The 21,797-nt window shown below is 35.7% G+C and overlaps 2 protein-coding genes across 3 annotated transcripts; one reads left to right on the forward strand and one right to left on the reverse strand.

Annotated features, from left to right (window-relative positions):
- Positions 1–3,356: 3,356 nt before the first annotated feature.
- On the reverse strand, positions 3,357–5,349 carry LOC145087155 (ribosomal protein S5 domain protein). Of its 2 annotated transcripts, XM_079025063.1 has the most exons (6): positions 4,991–5,348; positions 4,422–4,463; positions 4,212–4,327; positions 4,037–4,142; positions 3,883–3,936; positions 3,357–3,776 (listed from the first exon to the last, which is right to left on the reverse strand). In XM_079025063.1, exons 1-6 carry the CDS (start codon positions 5,345–5,347, stop codon positions 3,618–3,620), a joined length of 834 nt encoding a protein of 277 aa, XP_078881189.1. In that variant the 5' UTR covers position 5,348; the 3' UTR covers positions 3,357–3,617. The 2 variants fall into 2 exon arrangements, with proteins under 2 accessions (XP_078881189.1, XP_078881190.1); XM_079025064.1 differs by lacking the exon at positions 4,422–4,463 and having other exon boundaries at positions 4,991–5,349.
- A 9,943-nt stretch (positions 5,350–15,292) lies between these two features.
- Positions 15,293–16,547, forward strand: LOC145087157 (mitochondrial uncoupling protein 5-like). The gene has a single exon (XM_079025065.1). It carries the CDS (start codon positions 15,487–15,489, stop codon positions 16,405–16,407), a length of 921 nt encoding a protein of 306 aa, XP_078881191.1. The 5' UTR covers positions 15,293–15,486; the 3' UTR covers positions 16,408–16,547.
- Positions 16,548–21,797: the final 5,250 nt, after the last annotated feature.

A 21,797-nucleotide genomic window follows, 5' to 3' on the forward strand; every position in this document is an offset into this window, starting at 1 on the left:
CAAAAGTACCTAAAACATTTAAATTCACAACTGTAAGCCAAATCTTAGTGAGTTCCCCAAAATACCACACACGACAATACACATACAATTCATGCACACCAGGCCTACAACACAAGTTAGGACCGCCTCCTTAGCTTACAGTCTATAGTTGGGCCGCTCTCCTGAGCCTACAGTATCAACAATACACATACAGTCTATAGTCGGGCCACTCTCCTGAGCCTACAGTATTAACCGGACCTCTCTCCGGAGCCTACATCATATAGCTGGACCGCTCTCCTTGAGCCTGCAGTATTAACTGGACTGCCCGAGTATCTTGGCCTACAACACAGAGTAGGACCGGCTCAACCCAACCACAATATGTCGACATATGCAAATACAATAACAAGCAAACACGTGTAATCATAACATATCTACCAGTATAACATATCACTATAACGTATCAACATCCTAACACATAAAGGATACATATTGCAATACAAAGTATAATGAGAAAACTCACCTCACAAATGACAGATAATCACCACACCTCACACAAAGGTAAAGACTGACACTACAAACCACATATACATCAATTAGAGGCAAATCCTTAATCTATAGTCTAAAACCCACAAGTTGACCAAAGAGTCAACTTGGTCAAAAAGTCAATGGTCAAAGTCAAGGTCAACTCAATTGGCCATCACGTTGTGGCCAAGCATAGGTCACGTCGTGGCATTCTTATGACAAAACAGTCGCAAGAAACCCTTCCACCACATTGTGGTGAGCACATCACCACATCGTGGGATCTAGATTTAACAGATTAATGGATTAATCTCTTAACCCTTAATCTTCAGAGCTTAAACGCTCAAATATGATCCTTCCAAAGGTCTTGATGGATAAAGTTTCCAACTTTATCCATTAAGTCATCCCAATGAGTCAAGATCTCTAAACCTAAGTTCTTAGTAGATTCACCAAAAGCATGAACACCAAACTAAGTCATGCAAGCCATCTTTCTAACCACCACCATGGTCTAGAAGCCATAGAATGCACTCAAGGGTTTTGGAGCTCACTCAAACTCCAAGAACAAGAGGCTTTGGACCAAAAATCTCATAAAATGACATAACAATAGATCTAGAGAACTAATGATCTAGATAGCGACTTTATACCTCAAAATGATCAGAAATATGATGAAGATGATAGATCTAAGGTGGAACCAAGCACACAAGTAACAAGAGAGACTCCTACTTCTTTTAACCTTTACAAAATAGGCTCACACACTTAAAACACACACACCGAGGCTAGGTTTTAAGTGGAATACAATCTCAGAGGGTGGAGGTTGTCAAATATGGCAACCCTAGGAGTTAGTGCCTTTAAACAAGGCACATATCCTGATATCTAGCGTTTTGAACCCCAACCGCCTCCACGTCATGGCGCACCTTGAATGCGTGTCCATTAAACTGGAAATGTCACGTCATGGTCCCACTACCACCATGTTTTGGCCAAGCTATATCCTTACAAAAATTAGATTTAACAATTCAAACTCGAAAGAAGTATACCTCGAAAATGGATGTTATAATTCTTCCCTACTTGAATTAGATTTCGTCATCATAATCCTTAATTGTACACAACACTAACAGAATCCATAGGAGCCCACCATGACATTTCGTAGAGGAACGATCCACCAGTAATGAAGAAAATATGCATTTTGAAGCCACCATAAATGTCTGTAACGATCGAGCCATCAGGATAAATGATAAAGGTCTTTGGATAAGGTCTCACCACCAGAATCATAAAGACAACCATTACAATCAATAATAAAGGACCACTCTAAGCCTTAAAGGACCTATGATTTGGATAAAAGATTTTACATTCAGATTTTCATTTCATAATGTTTATCTTTTACTATGAAAGGAGCACTCTATTTATAGAGGGAAAATTTCTAACCTAAAAAATAAAAATATAGGATTTGTCGTAATAGCAAATCTCCATAAAAGCTAAAACAATAAAAACAATATCTTTGTTAGAAGTATAGGTATGGTTCTCATACTCGATTCTTGTTCGTTAGGTGATTTGATATTATTTATTTTTAAGAGAAATTAAATTGTCTCCTATCTTTTATGCCTACAAATATTTCTACCCACTAATATCATGACACATGTCACCATTCCATATTTACTTAACTATTTCATTAAGAGTATATTAAGAATATATCAAATTAAATTAAATTGAATTGTAAAATGATGACACGTGTCATAATGTTAGTGGGTAAAAATATTTGTAGGCATAAAAGATAGGAGACAATTTAATTTCTCTTTATTTAGAGGGAAACCCTTACTTAAATACATTAGTTAAAAAAGAATTGAGTCATACTAGACCTCGTAGCCTAAGTATTCTGGAAGGAAGGTATACCTTGCTTTGGAAATCTGGACGTTTGAAGTTTGTGATTTCTTCGACTATCTTTAATTTAGACGAAATGAGCAAAGGGGTGTCTTAGGTAGCCTTTGTTCCGTAAGAAGATGAGACTGGATAGTTTGAAAGTTGTTCTTCTGATGTCTCGCATACTCCGCATAATGGCCTTCAGATTCGGAGAAAAGCGTTCATATGCTTCAGATCAAATATTCTCTAGATACTAAGGAATCATATGACAGATTTTGGGTAAGTATAAAGCTTCGGAAAAATGGTGTTGCAGAGTGATAAAACTTCATGTGAATAGATTTGCCTTAGATGTAGAGGTTCACTGAGTTGATGATCTTGAGTAGGGAAAAGGGTAAGGTTGTTTCGAAAGTCTATCTATGGCTTATCTCCAGATCGTGTGGATTTTGAGCTAAAAGGATGTGAGTTAGAGATACGTGCATAATGCTTATATTAATAATATATTAGGTTTTAAATAATGATGAATTATTGAATGCTACCTTCATCAAATCACTTGCTAGGTTTTGGGATCAACATTCTCCTTTTGTGTCGCTTCCTCAATGCGATTATTGGTTAGAATCGGACTAGAAAATTAAACCAGATTATTTTAAACATGTGTTGATTGATGTTGGGAGATGTTTAAATCGATTTCATAATAACATGAACGGCCGCCATCATGATGAACCTCATAGATGTAGATTATATCATCATGTCTATAATTAAAGAAAATGATAAAATTTTAAACAAATTTTCAATGTGATGTGAATCATGTGAAAATTTTAAAAGATTTTGTAGATTTTTAACTTTGTAGTGTGTTTAATATCGATATCAATTTGAAAGTATCAACTAGATCTTTGTTAGTGGTATATAATTAGGTGTGGGAAAGGGCGGCGATTCCGGTCAGGCCGGCTTATGACCAGACCGGTGTGTAACATTCGCATGTACTCCCGTTTCAAAGAAAAATAAAATTTGTTAAAAATGGATACATATATCTTCAATTTGAAAGTACTAAAGGGACACTTCCCCTCACATTTAGCCCCATTGACATCTGTCTTTGATACATGTTTTGTCCTTTAACTTTTTTCGGTCACATAGAAGGTCCTTATGGTTTTAAAACTTTTCATAGACAGTCCCTTTAGCTCACTCTATCAATTTTGATACGTTAAGTCACAACATGTGCAAGGCATGTGAGGGCAAAATCGTCATTTACAAACCACAGGGACCATTCATCAATGCTTGTAAAATACAAGGTTTCTACTGCAATTGGTTTTTAAAGCTTCCTCTAATGCTTCAGCCTGATCAAAACTAATTTTAAATGTCACCATTGTTATTCCATCTTTTCCTGTATCATAATCTTGCTTAATTTCTTCAGCTTTAAATGCCTGAAGCTAAATAAAATCACCAACAAAAAAAGGTAAATAAATAAACAAATACTATTAACAGTTAAAGTAGTTATTTATTTATTTATTACTACCACACAACATTCAGTGTTACCTGGTGGTAAACAACCCCCAAAAGGTCGAAACTAACCTCAACACCCATACGAACCTGTAAACATAACATGTTTTTTCCAAGTTATAGCAATGTATTAGTATTATTTATTTTGTTTATTTTATAAAATCATGAAAATTAGTGGAAAAGTAATTACTTGAGATTTTATAAGTCGTGTAGGAGCATTTTTCAAGCATTCTGTTGCTACTCCACCATAGGCCCTAACTAAACCTCCAGTGCCTAGTTTGATCCCTCCAAAGTGCCTAAAAAATAAACAAATCATATTATTAATTTTTTCACTTAAAATTTATAGAAATTTTGATAAATTTTACCTAATGACAACAACCATTACTCTATCTAATCCAGAATTTTCAATTGCAGAATGTATTGGTTTGCCAGCTGTACCAGATGGTTCACCATCATCATTACTTCTGTACTGGTTTCCAACCTAGAATGCAACTTTGATTATTTATAAAGAAAAAACATAATAAAAAAATGGATTGTGATAAAAAAAGAAAACACATATAATCATATATATATACCTTATAAGCCCAGCAATTATGAGTTGCACGTGGATCTTGAACCTAATGGGTCATGATTCATGAAGATTTAGCTTAAAGTTGTCATACAATTAAGGTGAAAGAAAGTCTTAATTTGATTTTGCAGGTGTAAGTTGTAACACCCCAACCTAAAGCAGATTTAGCCAAAACTATCTCGAAATGATTTTAAATCATGGTGAGAAGTTATGAGCCCATTAACAATGGCTATAAGGGGATAAAAATTCATAATCACTAGTATAAAATTACAGACATAGGTTTGATTCAGTTATTATTTTGAACATCTCCAATAAGCATATACTGATAAGTTAGATTATGTTTTTAAGGTATCGTTTAAATTGAAGATGATAGAAGGTTTTCTAACACGAAATGCTTCTACTTAATAATTTGCAACACTTAGATTTGATTATCTATGTTTTTTGCTTGATACGAAACAAATTCTCGTAATTTTAGTTGTATCAAGCATTAACTTTTCGATTATCACTGAATCAAAAACAGAAAACTGGCTAATCGATGTTATATACTGGAGCGAGAGAAATACCAGATGCGTATACCTCGGAAAGGAAAGATTGGGCTGAGCGCTCGTCGGGGATGTGGCCGGCAATAGCGATGAATTTGCTTTTCTTAATATCACGTTCCAAACTCACTCTCTCTGCAATCGTCGTGAAAGCACCACCGCCGGTAGAGGTAGCGGCGACGCTGCTACTGCTACTGCTGCTGGTGGCGGTGACCATGGATCTGAGGAGGAAGAGAGAAGAGGAGATGCGATGCTGGTGGTGGTAGCAATGGTAGGTTGATATCAAATTCGAAACCTGCATTTGGGGACACCAGTTCTGATTGGAATTTTGGAATGGAATCCTTTTCTTCGATTTTATGTGTCGTATCTCGTATGTAACCCAAAAAAAATACATCAATTCCGAACCGAATAATATTTATTAAGTTAGATAATATGATTTTTAACCATTAAAACCTTAATAAAATAGTATTATTGTTACTTTTAAAAAAATAAAAAACAATATTCATATGGGCCAGTTAATTGAAATGAGAGAAAATTAGCCTGATCTTATGAGTTATCAAAAACTCTAAATCCAAGTTAAAATCTGGCCCATTTGTTGAAGTCCATATATGAAAACCCAGATATAATCTGTAGAGAGGATGTATTGGAAGTTGTAACCCTTTAACAAATTTGAAAATGTCAGCCCGAAATCTTTAACCCAGAAAGTGTATTTTTTGGGGGAAGGGTGTTTACGACATTTTTTTTTAAAACTTGAAGTTGTGTAAGAATTTAAGAATTTTTCCTTTTACTAAAACATCACCACAAGTCCACAAGCATCTGCACACTTAGTGTAGCTCAATTGCAACTCAAAAGTTGCAAAAATCAGAAAAACAAATGCACATATATGCACATGATGTGCATATGTGCACATTACTGAAATGTGCATGCATACACATTTGCAAAACTAAACAATATTTCGAATACTTTGATGTGTAAATGGCTTAGACGAAGTGTATTAGTGTAAGAAGCATTTTGGTGATGTTTTGAGTTAATAATATTTATTGGAAAGAAGTTATCAAGTTCTGACATATCTTTTAGTTATCAAAATAACTTAACCCTTTGTACATAATAAAAATCTTGAACAAACATTACAACAAATATATAAAAATAAATTGAAATTATCAACATATTTCCTATATTCTAGGCTCATTAAGGATAAAGTCATAAACTTATTAAAAAAATACAAAATATCAACATTTGTCATAGAAAGGTAAAAGAAAATTGGCAATTGTTTATACATTTGGGATTTTAGTCGATTATCTTTAGAAATGTCTTTATATTTTGAGTTTATTAACAATAAATGCATGTCTTTTTAATAGAATATGGAATTAGTATTATCTTATTATATATTATATAGTATGTATTATAGAAGATATTATCTTATTATAATTTTATTGTATTATCTTTGTGACTGTTATCTTAATATAATCTTAATATATTCTCTTTATCTTAATATAATCTTAATATATTCTCTTTATCTTACTATAATAGATTTCTTATATATTCTTTGTAGCTAATAGAGAATTTCTTTGACAAAGGATATTCTTTATATATATATATATATATATATATATATATATATATATATATATATATATATATATATATATATTTCATTTTTATGATCGAGGTTTTAAACTTATAGCGAGACAACACCATTTATTAGACATAAATAATACAATAACTTAACAATAAGATAATACACAATGTCATGCAAAGAGAATATAGTGAAATTTTAGTACAGCAAGATTCAACTTTATCATTAATAAACCTAAAATATATGAATTTTCTGAAGATTACCTGTTAAAAATCAAGATTACTAACTAAAATCTCAAACGAGCAAAAGATTGTCGATTTCTTGTTATTTTCTATAAACAATTAATTGTTCTTTGTCCTTTTCTATTTTAAAAAATCATGAGTTATCCTTAATAAGCCTAGAATATAAGCACTTTGTAGAAGATTTCTCAAAAATACTCTAACACTATATGATTTATATAAAAATAAATTAGAAAGTAGCTCCAGGAGAATATTCCAACCAACAACTATGAAAATACAAGCATATCTAAATTCATAATATGAAAAATAAATAAGGGATAAAAGACTCGAACACAATGATTTAGAGTAGTTTTTTTTGGAAAGGGAACTTCCCTAATGACGGTTTCCAGCCCAACTTGTGTGCACCTATTAATCCTCGCTGCAAACATGAGGTTATGGCTCATGCCCAAAAGTCATTGCAGGCGAACCTCCATAACCACAGAGGTTGGGTAGTTGTCTCTATACCGAGAGGTTAATCCACTTCGTCAATGAGTCCATCTCCATCTTCACTAGCTTCACTTGCTAATGATGATCCACTAAAACCACGAACCTTTAAAGGTATATTCGAAATCATATATACAATATTTGCTATCTCGAATTCTCAAGACTAACTTAAGTTGAAAAAATTAATTACTCACAAAAGGTTTAAGCAATTACAAATGATGATCTTGACATGGCTTGCCTTAGCTTGTAAGTATTAAGGCTTAACCTTGCCTCCACCTCACACTCACACCATTTAGAACTTTGGGTATTCCCATACCATTTTGACCTGATGGGATTTTTGGTAGATTTAAGTTGTATACTTTTTTATATTAACTCAAGGGTAATTAAGAGATTAGTATGGTATGGACATTAAGATGACTTGGATATCAAAATTTAAATGATGAGATGTTTATGTTGGCATTCTAGAAGGTTTTTATGGCGTATTGGGTCTTGCGTACACTCTATGTAGTACATGTGCGATAGTTCACATGTTAACAAGTTATAGATGATTGAGCCTATATAAGTATGTTTCTCCTTTACAAAGGTATTCCCACTTATATCATACTCCCCCGAAGGTGGTTTACTATTTTGGTGAAGACACGGAGTTGTTTTGTCTTACACTCACAATTGTTGCATTACCCTTCCTGGCCACCTGTGATTGAAACCCCTGTGATTGGAATTGGGACCTCCCCTTTGGGAAGCCAATTTCCCTTACCATGTGAGCCATAAGGCGATGCTTGAGCCTCTATAAGTCTGATTTGTGCTAATGTAACAACCCAAGTTTCACGCCCAAAAATTTTCATTTAAATTAAGTGCTTTGTAAAACAATTGTAGTAAAACATCATCCGATCATATCATTTCATAAAACATATCTCGTGTCTGAAAACCCCAAACGTGAAAATAATAATAATGTCAGAGTACAATCCCAGAACATCTCATAATGCGGAAAACCAATGTGTGTGTATGATGTGCCGCTACCGCGCCAGCTCCTTCCCCTTCGCTGAAGAGGTACCTGAAACCAAAACTGAAAATTGTAAGCACGAAGCTTAGTGAGTTCCCCCAAAATACCTCATACCATGCAAACAAATAATGAACAGCTAGGAGATACGGGCCTCGCCCATACTCATGGAGATACGGTCCTCGGCCACACTCCGCTATCTAGGAGGTACGGGCCTTGCCCACACTCCGCTATCTGAGAGATACGGGCCACGCCCACACTCAACTACTAAGCCATAACATACAAGTATCACACAGACAACGAGTACAAACAATTCTATCATACTAGCATATATCATAATCAAACTCAACTATGAGATACGGGCTCTGCCCACACTCCGATACTACATATCGTCTATACGGGCCGACCTTGGTGCCTTAGACTCGTTCCTACTGGAAGGAAACTCACCTTGAAAAGTAGCTACCAAAAGTCTTCCTGCTAGACGTCTGACTGCTATACCGGTAATCCTCCGGCTATAAATCCATAAACATAGATTAGTTATTCATAAATACCCTTAGGTCAAAAGACTGACCTACCTCAGGTCCAAGGTCAACTCCTTGGTCAAAGTCAACTTCCAGTTGACTGGACTCACCGAGTCATGGCACAGACTCGCCGAGTCCCTCTCCTATTAACCCAGTACTAACTCATCAAGTCCCTCTTCCACTCACTGAGTCACCCATAACTCACTACTTGGGGCGATTGGACCGACTCGCGATTCGACTCGCCGAGTCCGAGAACAACTCGCCGAGTCCCACGAGCAGATCTCCTACTCGATTCCAAATCCTCAGTAGAGCATCCATCTTGAGGATTTGGGTTTCTGGGACAATTTCTACACGTTAAATTGCTAATTCCGTGTGCAGTTACGAAGGGTTGGACCTTCTACACTTAAACCCGTCTTAACTCAGTAACAGTTCGTATGACTTGTCGAGTTTGAAGAACAACTCGTCGAGTACCAGGCAATCTTCAAAGGACTCGCCGAGTTGTTCATCCAACTCGTCGAGTCTAAGACCATCTTCATAAAACTCACTGAGTCCACTTTGGAAACTCGCCGAGTCCCTTCCATTCTCCTCCCATACAAACCAAATCTGAGACATGCAACGGTTCCAAACCATAGATCTAAGCTCCTAAGGCATGCTTATCACGAAAAGTTGCAAACTTTACGTGCATGCATGGCCCTATGAGCTCCAAAAGGCAATTCCAAGCTCTTTATGAGGTCATGCACTCAATAGGGACCTCAATCACTTCAAACACAAAGACTTTACACTTCTAAGATGTCCATAAGGTCCAAATCTGAAGTCCTTTAAGAACATAGAGCATAAACACATGGAGTTTGAGGTCTTAGGGCTTGAAAACCACCAATTTGGGACAAAAAGGGGGATCTAATGAACTAGTGATCAAGGTAGGAACTTTTCTACCTGAATGGAAGCTTCTCACATTGTAGATTCCGGATCTACCTCCCTTCCTTGCACTCTTCAACCTCCTCCTTTTTCTTCTAAGCTCCAAACATCCTTCACAAGGCCAAAATCACTCACAAGAACAATATGGGGGCTAGGGTTTCGTTCTACAGCTCTCTGGAAGTGTTAGGGACAAAGGAGGCCAAGTTAGAGCGTTTAAATAGGGTGCAAACACCCAGGTTAGGGTTTTTGTCCAAACAGGGTCTACTCGCCGAGTCCGGGATCCGACTCGCCGAGTTGACCGCTCAAGTCCCGCGTTCCTTCCCGCTTCTACTCGGCGAGTTGGACCTTCAACTCGCCGAGTCCAATGCCAAAATGCAAAGTGTATGACGAAAGAATACGTACCAAGAACCAGATGCTACAGCTAACTTGGCTATCTCGTCATCTACCATTAAGGATAAAAAAGCCTTCATGGGATATTGGATATTTTGCATAAAACATTCTAGTAGTTAGAAATAAAAGTTGGATTCAATAAAAATATGTGATATAAAGTAATTACTAATTAGAAGTGGAAGTAAGTTGCATGATATAAAACAATCGAAATAACATAAAGTCATAAACAGAGGCTCCAGCGACAGCACGGGTTGCGGATGGCCGGAAGGTCAAGGCAGAGGCTCTATTTTTCATATTCAAGGGCTAGAGTTGCCTGATTTGTGATGCCTTAGCCTAGGAGATGCTTTTGATCAGTGTTATCTGTTATTTTCTCTGAGTATGTGATAAGTTCTGAGTCGAGAGATAATCTAGGAAGAGATACCTAAATGAGCATATGAGTAGCCTACCGCCCAAAACAGACACTACAACTAAGATACGTATACACCCTACCCTCACTCCCTGAAGAGTGGCTAATCATGCCTTACGTCACCGACTGCTCACACACCTACTCACCCATGAAACTTCCACTAACCCTGTAGCTACTTGTACATGCTAATACAGAACACTGGATCCTATAGACAGTCGAATACTACATCCTACCTTAATCCTACAACTAGACCAGGAATGTATTCTTGATTTTTTAATGAATCCTAAATATTACCATTCTCCATGGAGATGTGTGTGTATAAGAAACAGTATATTGATAAAAAATTTCCAAAATAAAAAGAGTGATTGGGTTGAAAAAAAAGTAAAGGATTTCTAATCATCTTGTTTTAGAGTAAATGATTATTGGTAATAGAGAATTAAAGAGACTTAGAGAGATCAATGAGGCGATGATCGGTAGGGGTTGTTCCATTGTGGTGTCAACGGATTTGAGAGAAGAGCGAATATGAGAATCAATCGATTACCAGTTGAGATTATTGATGGGCTGTGTGTGTTCAATATGTTGATAACATCCAATTCTACATGTACATTAGGGTTGTATCTACATCTCTAAATATTACTAAAACAAAACCTTAAATTCTTCAATGAAGAAACATCAACCCTTGATTGCATTTCCCTCCTTTAGTCTCCACCTTAGGATCATTTTGCTGACATCATCCTGACCCAAAAAAATACACGCGCCTCCCGAATAAAACTTCCTTCTTACGATTCATTCCTAATTTCATTCTTATGTTTTCTCTCTAAACAATCAACACAATCAGCTCCCCTGAAACTCAATACATATGAACCCTAACCCCTTCCTTCTGCCGATATGCATAACCCCATTGATTTCATGTATACATGGAATCGATCCTATGCGTTCTACTAAAGTTTCTTTTCCACCCTTCGTTCCCGATTCCCCATCAACTTTCCATCCAAATTCACCGGAAGTTTATGAAAACCTAGAAGAATGTTCTTTTCTCTATTTGGGAGAAGCTTTGGGCATTTCGTACAAGTTTTAAAGAAAGATGTCGATTTTCTTAAGAAGAATATCGGTGCAGGCATCAACAGAGTCGATTCTTGAAGGCTTGATTGCGTCATACGAATATGTCATTATGTTATAAATTATCTCTCAGCCATGGCTAAATAAAGGTAAAACATGCTGCTTATTAAGCTTCCAAATCAAATCTATACACACGCAAATACATAACTCCTTATGTGGAAAACCCTACACTCGTGTACACATCTTCGACCGCCCTTTCTATCAAATCTCTTTTGTCTCCCTCCTAACTCTCTTCATTCTCCGGCAAGCCTCGGTACCTAAATTGGTAAATATCTTCCAATTTATTTCGCTTTTTAATTCTCATAGATCTTATTTTTCAGATTTTTCCGGTTCGGTCTTTTTGTATTATACTTATTTATGCTTCCTTGAATCTTTTGCTCGATGTCGTTCCCAGATCTGTTGTTGCACCACCGTCTTTCTCTCTTTCACCCTCTTTGTCTCTCACTAAAAACCGACACCATCTCTTTCTCTCAGTCCCTTTTTGTATCTCTCTAATAAAAGGCCTAAAGCTATGTGTGTTTACAGGTTGTAGAATGGCAGGAACATGAATTAAAGGACCCAACATTTGAAGCCTTATGGAAGTCCATCGCAAGAGGTTAGTTTTTGTCGATAATCTTCTGTTAATACTGAATTTTCTATTTCTTGACAGAGAAATGAGAAGAAAGGATTTGTTTCTTCAGAAAATTTTCTTCCTCGATAGTTTCAGATATATGGTTCTTTATCTCAAATCTATCTTGCCTTTTTTGGTGATATCTTAAATCTTAGAGTAATTTTATATAAGCAGGTTGAGTTGCTCTGTGATTTTTTTTCTATATGTGATTTTAGTCTGAAGTAAATGAGTTTGTTTCATGATTTAAAAGGGCTAAGAAGAAAGCCAATTAGCCAAAAAAAATGTGAGTAGTAGCTATTTAGAGGAAAAGGAAAGGGTTAACTACAAAGAATGGTAACAAACTCTGGTTATATAGTAACTTTGCTCACTGGTAGGGAGTTTTTTGCTTTTGATCAGATGTTTTTAATGTTCTCTCAAGGAAGTTTTTTGTTTTTGATCCATTCACTGCAAGTCATTTGCAAGTTTATTAGTATATTTTTCTATAACGATTCTAATTTTTAAATTTTTGTATGATTTCCTTCAATTGATTTGTACCAGATAATTTGATGTAATCTGAAAAGGATCCAACTATTTGGTTGAACCATGGTTGCTAAAAGAGGGTAAAATTGGAAATTATGGCTTTAAGGTATTAGCTTGCTCTTTACTTATTCCCTAGGTTGTATTTTTTTTAATCTTTGATTGTCTTTCCTATTCTTGCTATTTTCGTATGTCTTGAATGCAACTTTTATTGTTTATATCAAAGTGGTTACCATTTGAGCTTAGTTTGTTGTTCACCCCACTTACTTTATATTTGTTAATTTTGCCCAGGTTATTTCTTCAACATCTCATTGAATATGGTGGACATAGTAGAGCTCATTGTTGTCAAAATTTTGGTGTATGTTCTAAGTTGGACCATTTTGCCGCTTTGTTTTGCTTTGATTGTCTGTTGGTGCATTTAGGAAGTACCATGCTGCTTGATAGTACAATGTTTTTTATGTGGTTTTTGTTCTGACTTGGCTGTATACCAATGCATTTAAAAAGTACATTGCCTCTATGGTTTCATGTTCAATAGTACATTGCTTTTGTTGGATTAACGTATGGCTTACTTATGTGTATTTCTTATCTAAGGATTTGGTTTATCAAGAGTCAACTATAACATATATTGTTATCTGTTATTGTAGCATGCGTATTGAAGACTTTGTTTCAAATTAATGATTTTGTCTATCATCTGTATTCAACATTCAAATCATAAAATGTAATTATCCAAGAAATATAGGCATACCTTGTTTTGTCACCTTACATTTTTTTTTAAATTTTGTTTGTTATATGTAACTAATTTTTCATAGTACTTAACCTACCAAATGATACATTTGAACGCTAAACAAAATAATAGTAGTTTTGGTTTTAAGTTTACTGCAAAACAATTTAATTACCTTGCTTAACTAAATTATGTGAGTTTGAACATATTTTCAACTTTATTGTGTTATATATATATATATATATATATATATATATATATATTGAATAATTGAAAATAGGAGTTTGAGTATTATATGTAAAACCCGTTTCATCCAATCTCAATCAAGTGAATTAATTTTATATAAATATATATCTTATCATGTTGTTGTTTTTTTGGAAAAAAGGGTCTTTCCTAACCAAAGTCTCAATGTCACTTTATGCGCACCATGATAGTACTATTCGTTGTCGCAACACCGATCAACAAATAGTATGAGTGTTCCTTTAAATAAAATATGTTTTCGATTGGAATTATTTGTCGAAAGCAATTCAAAGAGATGTTTATAACATAATGACAGATTGTTACCATAAAGAAGGGCAGGAGGCTACAACTTCAACTTGTATGATGTAATTAATTAATTATGCCTATTTTTCAAATGTTTTCAAAGAGATGTTTATTGTTTATGTATATAACATTTTATCCATACAAAGCAATTCAGAAATCAAATTGTTACCATAAAGAAGGACAGGAGGCTACATGTCAAAGAGTCTCAATATTTATAACTATTATGTATGGTCTATCAACACTTTACCACCCATTTTTTTAAATTTATAAATACGTAATGTATTAAATATGATTACACTATACTATTATTGTTGCTATAGCTTCATTTATTCTATTCAATAGGACAATTTATAAATACGTAATGTATTAAATTGAGTATGTGGTTCCGGCACATCATTCTTAACAAGTTTTTTCAATCCGTTCTGATTTTGATGCAGTGACTATGTCAGGTCGATATTACTGATTATATATATTTTAATTTGCATTCGAAAATAGTTGTTTGTATTGTAATGAACTATTTTAATATTTTATATTATTCTATGATTTATTAGTTTTTTTTTATTTATTGTTTTAATTGTTATGAAATTAAAATAGTTATTGTAATGTATGTTAATGAATTTAAAATAGCTATGGTAAACTACTTTTAATTGTCATGCTTCCTATGATGTAATATAATTTACAATTCAATGTTTTTTTATATGCTCCCGCGTTTAACGCGGGTTTTAATCCAGTTTAACTTAATAACTCCTTGGAAAATTTTAGTAATAATGGGGTTTAGTTCGGTTAATATTATGCCAGTTATCAAAGTGAAATCAAAACCATAATATTTTTGACCGGTTAATAAAAATTAAAAATGGCACCGTCCATTTTTATCATGGTGCGTCTATTTTAGTATGTTATTTTGGTTTTTATTCGATTGTTCTGTTATAATGTTCGCCCATGTTTACTGGTATTGCATTTTAAAGATTGGAATGTTATAAACAACATCCAAATATTATATTTTAGAGATTGGGACGTTACAAACATTCAATTGGTGCTCTACTTGGTTATTTGGTTATTTTTTTAGAATAACTTATGAGGGGCAAGCCTCATCTATAAACTAGTCACATTACAATATTTGGACCATTTCTTATTTTATCTTCTAGATTTAAATCATAAAATTAATTATTTCTACCAAAGTCGCAATTTTTACCTAATAATTATCTTTGGGATCAATGGTTACCTAAAAATGTCCGTATCAACTTAAATGGCAAATACCCAAATTTCAAAATGAATGATTTTCTTCTGCTACTCCTATTAATTTCGTATATATGTTTCCTTTACTTCTTCAACTTTCCTCCAAAAAGCATATCTCATCACTCTCTTCTTTCTTTGTAGCATATTCATAAAGACCCACCTTTTCTGTTTTATCTCCATCTCTCCTTCACATAAACCCTAAATTCATACCCATTTAACTGTTTTTACCCAATTCTTTTCTAAATTTCTTCTTCCAGAATAATGGGAGTGAAAGGATTTGTTGAAGGCGGAATAGCATCAATCGTAGCCGGATGTTCAACTCACCCGCTTGATCTTATCAAGGTCCGGATGCAGTTACAGGGTGAAAATAACGTACGCGCCGCCCCCGCACAGTTGGGCGCCAATATCCACGTCGCCGCACCACCGCGCGTGGGACCCGTTGCAGTTGGGATGCGGATCATCCAGCAAGACGGAGCAGCAGGGCTCTTTTCCGGCGTATCCGCCACCGTTCTCCGTCAAACACTATACTCCACCACACGTATGGGTCTCTACGACATGATGAAGACAAAATGGACCGATCCCGAAACCGGAAACATGCTTCTATGGAAGAAGATCGGTGCCGGATTAATCGCCGGTGGGATCGGCGCCGCTGTTGGGAACCCAGCCGACGTGGCGATGGTCCGCATGCAGGCTGACGGAAGGCTCCCGGCTGCACAGCGTCGTAACTACAAAAGCGTGGTGGATGCGATCTCACAAATGGCAAAAAGCGAAGGGATCGGAAGCCTTTGGCGAGGATCATCGCTGACTGTGAATCGGGCCATGTTAGTGACTGCATCGCAGTTGGCGTCGTATGATCAGATCAAGGAGACGATACTGGATAAAGGTGTGATGGAGGATGGATTTGGGACCCATGTGACAGCGAGTTTTGCTGCCGGATTTATTGCTTCAGTTGTAACGAATCCGATTGATGTGATTAAGACCCGGGTGATGAATATGAAGGTGGAGGCTGGGGAAGCGCCGCCGTATGCCGGAGCAACTGATTGCGCATTGAAAACCATAAAGACTGAAGGACCCATGGCGCTGTATAAAGGATTTATTCCGACGATATCACGGCAGGGACCATTTACGATCGTGCTATTTGTCACACTGGAACAGGTCCGGAAATTGCTCAAGGATTTCTGATTTGATTGATGACGACGACAAATGATTTAGTGTTTTTTTTAGCATAAAAGTTCCCATGTTTTATTATTTATTTTTTTGGTTTTATTTTTGTTTCTTTATGGGAAAATAAATTATAAAAATATCATTACTTTGTAGGATAATATAGCCTAAACATCTTTTGTCATTTAAATCATTTGCTAGAATATTTTTTAGTTAGACCATATTTATCAAAATAATTGTCTTATCAATAGAATAATTCAAAAACTATATAAGTATTCTTACATTGTGTCACATTCCTATTTGTTATTATTAGTTTATTACCATGTGCCCCATCATCCATCCAACTCCCTTACAGCTCCTTCACATTTGGATTGTTTTCTGCAATCATTTGTCTAGGATCAAATTTCATAACCTTGTTGAGAAATAATAGATGTCTTGTAAATTCTAAATAATCTGATAATCACACCCAAAAAGATAGAAGTTTAATTTTCTTTTCATTGTCATTTAAAAAAGTTTTGTTTACATGATAGGTGATTGAAAGATAAAAAAAAAAAAAAAAACAATAGTTGATATTGTCTTATGAGCTATATTTTATTAACTACATTAATAATAAATATTATGTTTGAAAGCGGTATTTGAATTGTTATGTATGTATTATTTAGTCGTTTAATTTTATTTTGGAGGTTGAAGGTCATTCAATTTTTAAAACTATAGTTATTATATATACATAGATTTAAAGATTTAAAGATCGGATTGATAAAATGGAAAACATCCATTAGAGGGTCCCGTTAAAACTTACCGGAAGTTTCTATAAGGTAGATGTAAGGCCACATTTGTTGTATGGATCGAAATTTTAGCCGATGAAGAAGGAATATGAGAAGAAGATGGAAGTCGTGAAAATGAGTATGGTACAAAGATTTTTTTTTGTAGAACAATGTTAGACTAGGTTTCTCAAAGACAACTGATAATCAGAATCTCACTAGGAGTGATGAAAATCAACAAGAAATTTAAGAAATGAAGATTGCATGACGTTATACCTAAAGGAGTTGGATATTTACGAGGACATGAGCTCAGATACGAGGGCATCAATGCATATGATCAAGTTACTAGAGTAAAATATGAGTAGTCTTTTGAGTTTAACCTTTCTTTGAACTTGTAATATTTTCAAGTTGGCTTTTGTTTGTGCTTGATGAGTACCTTTGTTCATTCTTTATTGTTTGCTTGTATTTGCTAGTATCTACTCCAATTTTGTGGCTGGTGTTCGCTCTATGCTTTATTGCTACTGTTTGATTACATTATTTATACATGTATCACTTTGAGGCCAACCTTTGTTTGTTTTTACATTCCTAAGTATGTCATTTGCTCCCTGTTTGTTGTATATTTTATATGTTTGCATTCCTATATGTCTATCTTTTGCTTCCCTTGGTATGACCAATAAGATAGGAAATAACCACTTTATCTTAAAAATCGCCAAAATTGTCATATGGCAGTTTACAATAAGATGGGAAATAACCACTTTATCTGAAAAATTGCCAAAATTGCCATATGACAGTTTTGTAACCAGCCAGGGACTCTGCCAGGGGTTGCCACCCTTTGGACCTCGCTACCGGGGGTGCTGGCCCCTGGACCCCATGGTTTAGGAGTTTCACCCTTAAATAACAATGTACTTTAAATCAAGACAAACTCAAACAAGTGTGCACTCCGCATTATCCTTGTTCAATATTTTTCAAGATCACGTTGGTAAACAAGTTCATCCCATTACATTTAAGTGATATTGGTGACACATATCACCAACAATATTTTCTAGTATTTGATACGCATATTATGTCTAATGTTTACCTTTAAACCTCTTCATTTATAGTTTTATTGTTTATATCTTATTTTCCCTTTTAGTCATCAACACTTACAAGTGTCATTTTGTTTAGTTAATGATTTATTTATTTTCTTATGTGATTCGTGGTGAGCTGATGTTTTAATATACATGAGATCTAATTTGACGGTAAGATATTTTGTATTTTACTTTTTGTTTTTTTGTTTATTAGAGGTTGTTTTTTTTTTTACTTTTTGTTTTTTTTTTATCAGAGGTTGCTTTTGGAAACAGCTTCGATTGTTCGCAATCTCACCTCTTCTTAGCTCATTCTTATGCGATTTAACTTGTAGAAATTCGTATATTCCCTTATTAAACGTGAAGATATCATATTTGTCTAGTCTAACATTTAAATATCATATTTTCATTTTTTTAACGTTCTAAAATATCTAATTGTACAATAGTTGGTTTAGGAATTTTAAGAATAACCTTTTCAGGAGCATCCCGTTGTTTTTGAAGTCCATGTGCAAAAAATAAAATTGGAGCCCTAAATTTTTTTTTACATATAAACAAAATTTGTTCATACGACGATAACTCGATAAATGTTATAAAACAATCGAAACAAATGAACGATAATATATATATATATATATATATATATATATATATATATATACACACACACACACACACACATGAATTGTGAGGCTATTGGAAGCAAAATTGTTCTACAACTCTTCATAATCAATATTCTCTAATATTTCATTCTCAATAGCTATCATTGCCAATTTGTTATGTATTTCTTGTGACTTTGTGATTATTAGGCGCTCAACAAGGTAACCTAACCATCAAGAAGAAGTATCCACTTTGACTGCAAACGCATATCCTTTCCCGTTCACGTTTTTTCTGGGTATAAAAGATGTTTTATGTAACATTCCAAAAATAGAGATAACATTTTTCATTTTAATATCATAAAATCCATACATCGGGTGTCTCAAAATCAACCATAATACAGTTTATCAAAATCATCAGAGCAAAATAGTCATAAATGTTGAATCATTAGGGGGTTGTTATGTGATCACGTCACACCCTTCCCTTTTTCGAATTGGAAGTACCTGAAAATGTTAAACCACAAAACCGTAAGCACAAAGCTTAGTTAGTTCCCAAAAAGACCACATACCATACATACAAGTGACATGGGCTACCCCCGAGGTCTTTTCCCTGAAATGTCATGGGCTACCCCAAGGTCTTACAACCAGGTGCCATGGGTTACCCCCAAGGTCTTTCCTTGAAAGGCTATGGGCTACCCTCATGGTCAGACATCCAAGTGTCATGGGCTACCCCCATGGTCTTTCATATAATTGTTATGTGTTACCCCCATGTTCTTTCATACAAGTGCCACGGGTATACCCTAGGCTCTTCCATGCAAGTATCACAAAGACAACTAGTATTCTACATAACACAATCCAGTGGGATGAAATCGATGCCTTCGACCCATGTACTAGAGACTGGAGAGCACCTGTCCGAGCTAGCCCATTCACTAGACTACATGTTGGCTAGGCTTCAGCTTCTCGGTTTTGATTATGAGTCGGATGAGGACGAGGAGGACACTTCCACCTCGCTGGAGATCTCACCACCCTACCCCACTTCTTCACATTTATCCTACAAAGCATACACTAGTACTCAGGTGAAACAAACCCCGAGTAAGACTATTATCGTTCCCTCTTGAAAGAGAGTGGCATCCCCCTAACATCGTTTCCGCCAATGACTATACCATGTGGAGACGCCACTTTTCTGCCTCAGATTAGAGCCCGGAGGCAGGAGGAGGATATCAGTTCACATTTCGAGGTAGGGAGTCCTCTACGACACCCACTCCTACCCCGGACACACATGTTGAGCAGGCTATCTCCCTCCTAGTACCACGAACCGCCCATCACTCGGATCACATAGGAGCAATGGAATCCAAGCTCTTCCATTTGAGGATGGCCCTGAGGTAGCTCACGGAACAGGTATATTATTTAGAGAAGGAGTGGGATGTGATGGATATGAGAAACCTGCTCATTCAGGACCAGTTGCAGGAGATGAGGGATGAGGCCCAATTTCATCATTTGGTGTTAGAGGAGGTGATCATTCACACGGACAGATTGGAGCTCCAGGTGGAGAAAACAGAGTCACGAGTTTCATTTTATGATGTTTGGATTGATGATGTGTATAGAAAGTTGGTTCAGCTGATGGCTCTCTTGATAGTGTAATACCGATACTAGTTTTCTTTTCTATACCCTAGCACGATGGCTATGAGGGATACTTATATTTTTTTTGGGTTAGAGTATTGTACTAGAAAAGATCATACACATTTGTTTTGTAACCTTAGATCTTTTCTTACTCTAACCACCCCTTGTTTTGATAGTCTTTCTATATGATATACGATGCATAGTATACTTGCATGGTTGCATGAAATTTGTGTTGTTGTAATATTAATGTTTCCATTAACACTAACATTGACACACCACAACATAACCATTAGGGTACAAACTTACTAATTCTGACCAATTAACTCACCTCTCGACCCTAACTTTTGGAATTAGAAATGGCACCCCTAAGAATTACCAATCTAGCCAAGGTCTTCAAGCTGAGAAAGATGCCCAGTGTTCTCAAAGTAAGCCAACTTTAGATCATGTGGATATTGAGGCAATGGTTGAGCAAAGGATAGCTGATGCTCTAGCCACACCTGCAAGCAATCACCACACAAAATCTGGTGTAGGAGCGGGAAGAGAAATTTCCCAAGTAAACCATCAAGGGTCTCAAAGGACATGCCCCTACGAGGACTTTGCAAATTTCAAGCCTAAAAAATTTTATGGGAACAAAGGGACCGTAGGCCTCACGAGATGGATTGAGAAGACTGAGTCTGTCTTTGAAATTAGCTCTTGTGTGGAAGAAAGCAAGGTTAAATTTGTCACTTGCACTTTCAGGAATGCAACCATGTCTTGGTGGAATGGCCACATCAAGACCATGGGTCTAGCAAATGCTAATGCCCTAAACTAGGAGGAACTTAAGCAAATGCTCATCGAGGAGTATTGTCCTCGTGAAGAGATTCAACAATTTGAACAGGATCTGTGGAACCTGATGATGAGTGACACCGACATCTAAGCCTACAACAATGGGTTCAATGACCTCGCGACCCTTTACCGAAAATTCGTGAATTCTGATTACAAGAAGGTGGATAGGTACATATGGGGATTGGTTCAACTCAAGACTCGCGAGAATAATTACACTACCCATCGACATATGATAGTGCTAAAAGGTTAGCGTACAACCTAACCAAACAAGAAAAAAGGTGATCGCTTATGCTTTGCGCCAACTCAAGACTCGCGAGAATAATTACACTACCCATGACCTTGAATTGGGAGTTATAATTTTCTCCTTAAAGATCTAGTGACACTACTTGTATGGAACGAAGTGTATCATATACACTAACCACAAAAGTATTCAACACATATTCAACCAAAAAGAACTCAACATAAGACAACAGAGATGACTAGAAATGTTAAACGAATACCTGTGTGAGATTCGATACCACCCAGGCAAGGCTAACGTAGTAGTCAAT

This window comes from Lactuca serriola, chromosome 2, assembly GCF_051521515.1.
Source record: "Lactuca serriola cultivar US96UC23 chromosome 2, Lser_US96UC23_V15, whole genome shotgun sequence".
Classification (NCBI taxonomy): Eukaryota; Viridiplantae; Streptophyta; class Magnoliopsida; order Asterales; family Asteraceae; genus Lactuca; species Lactuca serriola.

Coding starts and splice junctions, on each gene's coding strand:
- LOC145087155 (XM_079025063.1), bottom strand. CDS start 5,347: ATGTATTTTTTTTGGGTTACATACGAGATACGACACATAAAATCGAAG. Junction 4,328..4,421: donor ATAATTGCTGGGCTTATAAG/GTATATATATAT, acceptor GTTGCATTCTAG/GTTGGAAACCAGTACAGAAG. Junction 3,937..4,036: donor CACGACTTATAAAATCTCAA/GTAATTACTTTT, acceptor TTATGTTTACAG/GTTCGTATGGGTGTTGAGGT.
- LOC145087157 (XM_079025065.1), top strand. CDS start 15,487: ATGGGAGTGAAAGGATTTGTTGAAGGCGGAATAGCATCAATCGTAGCC.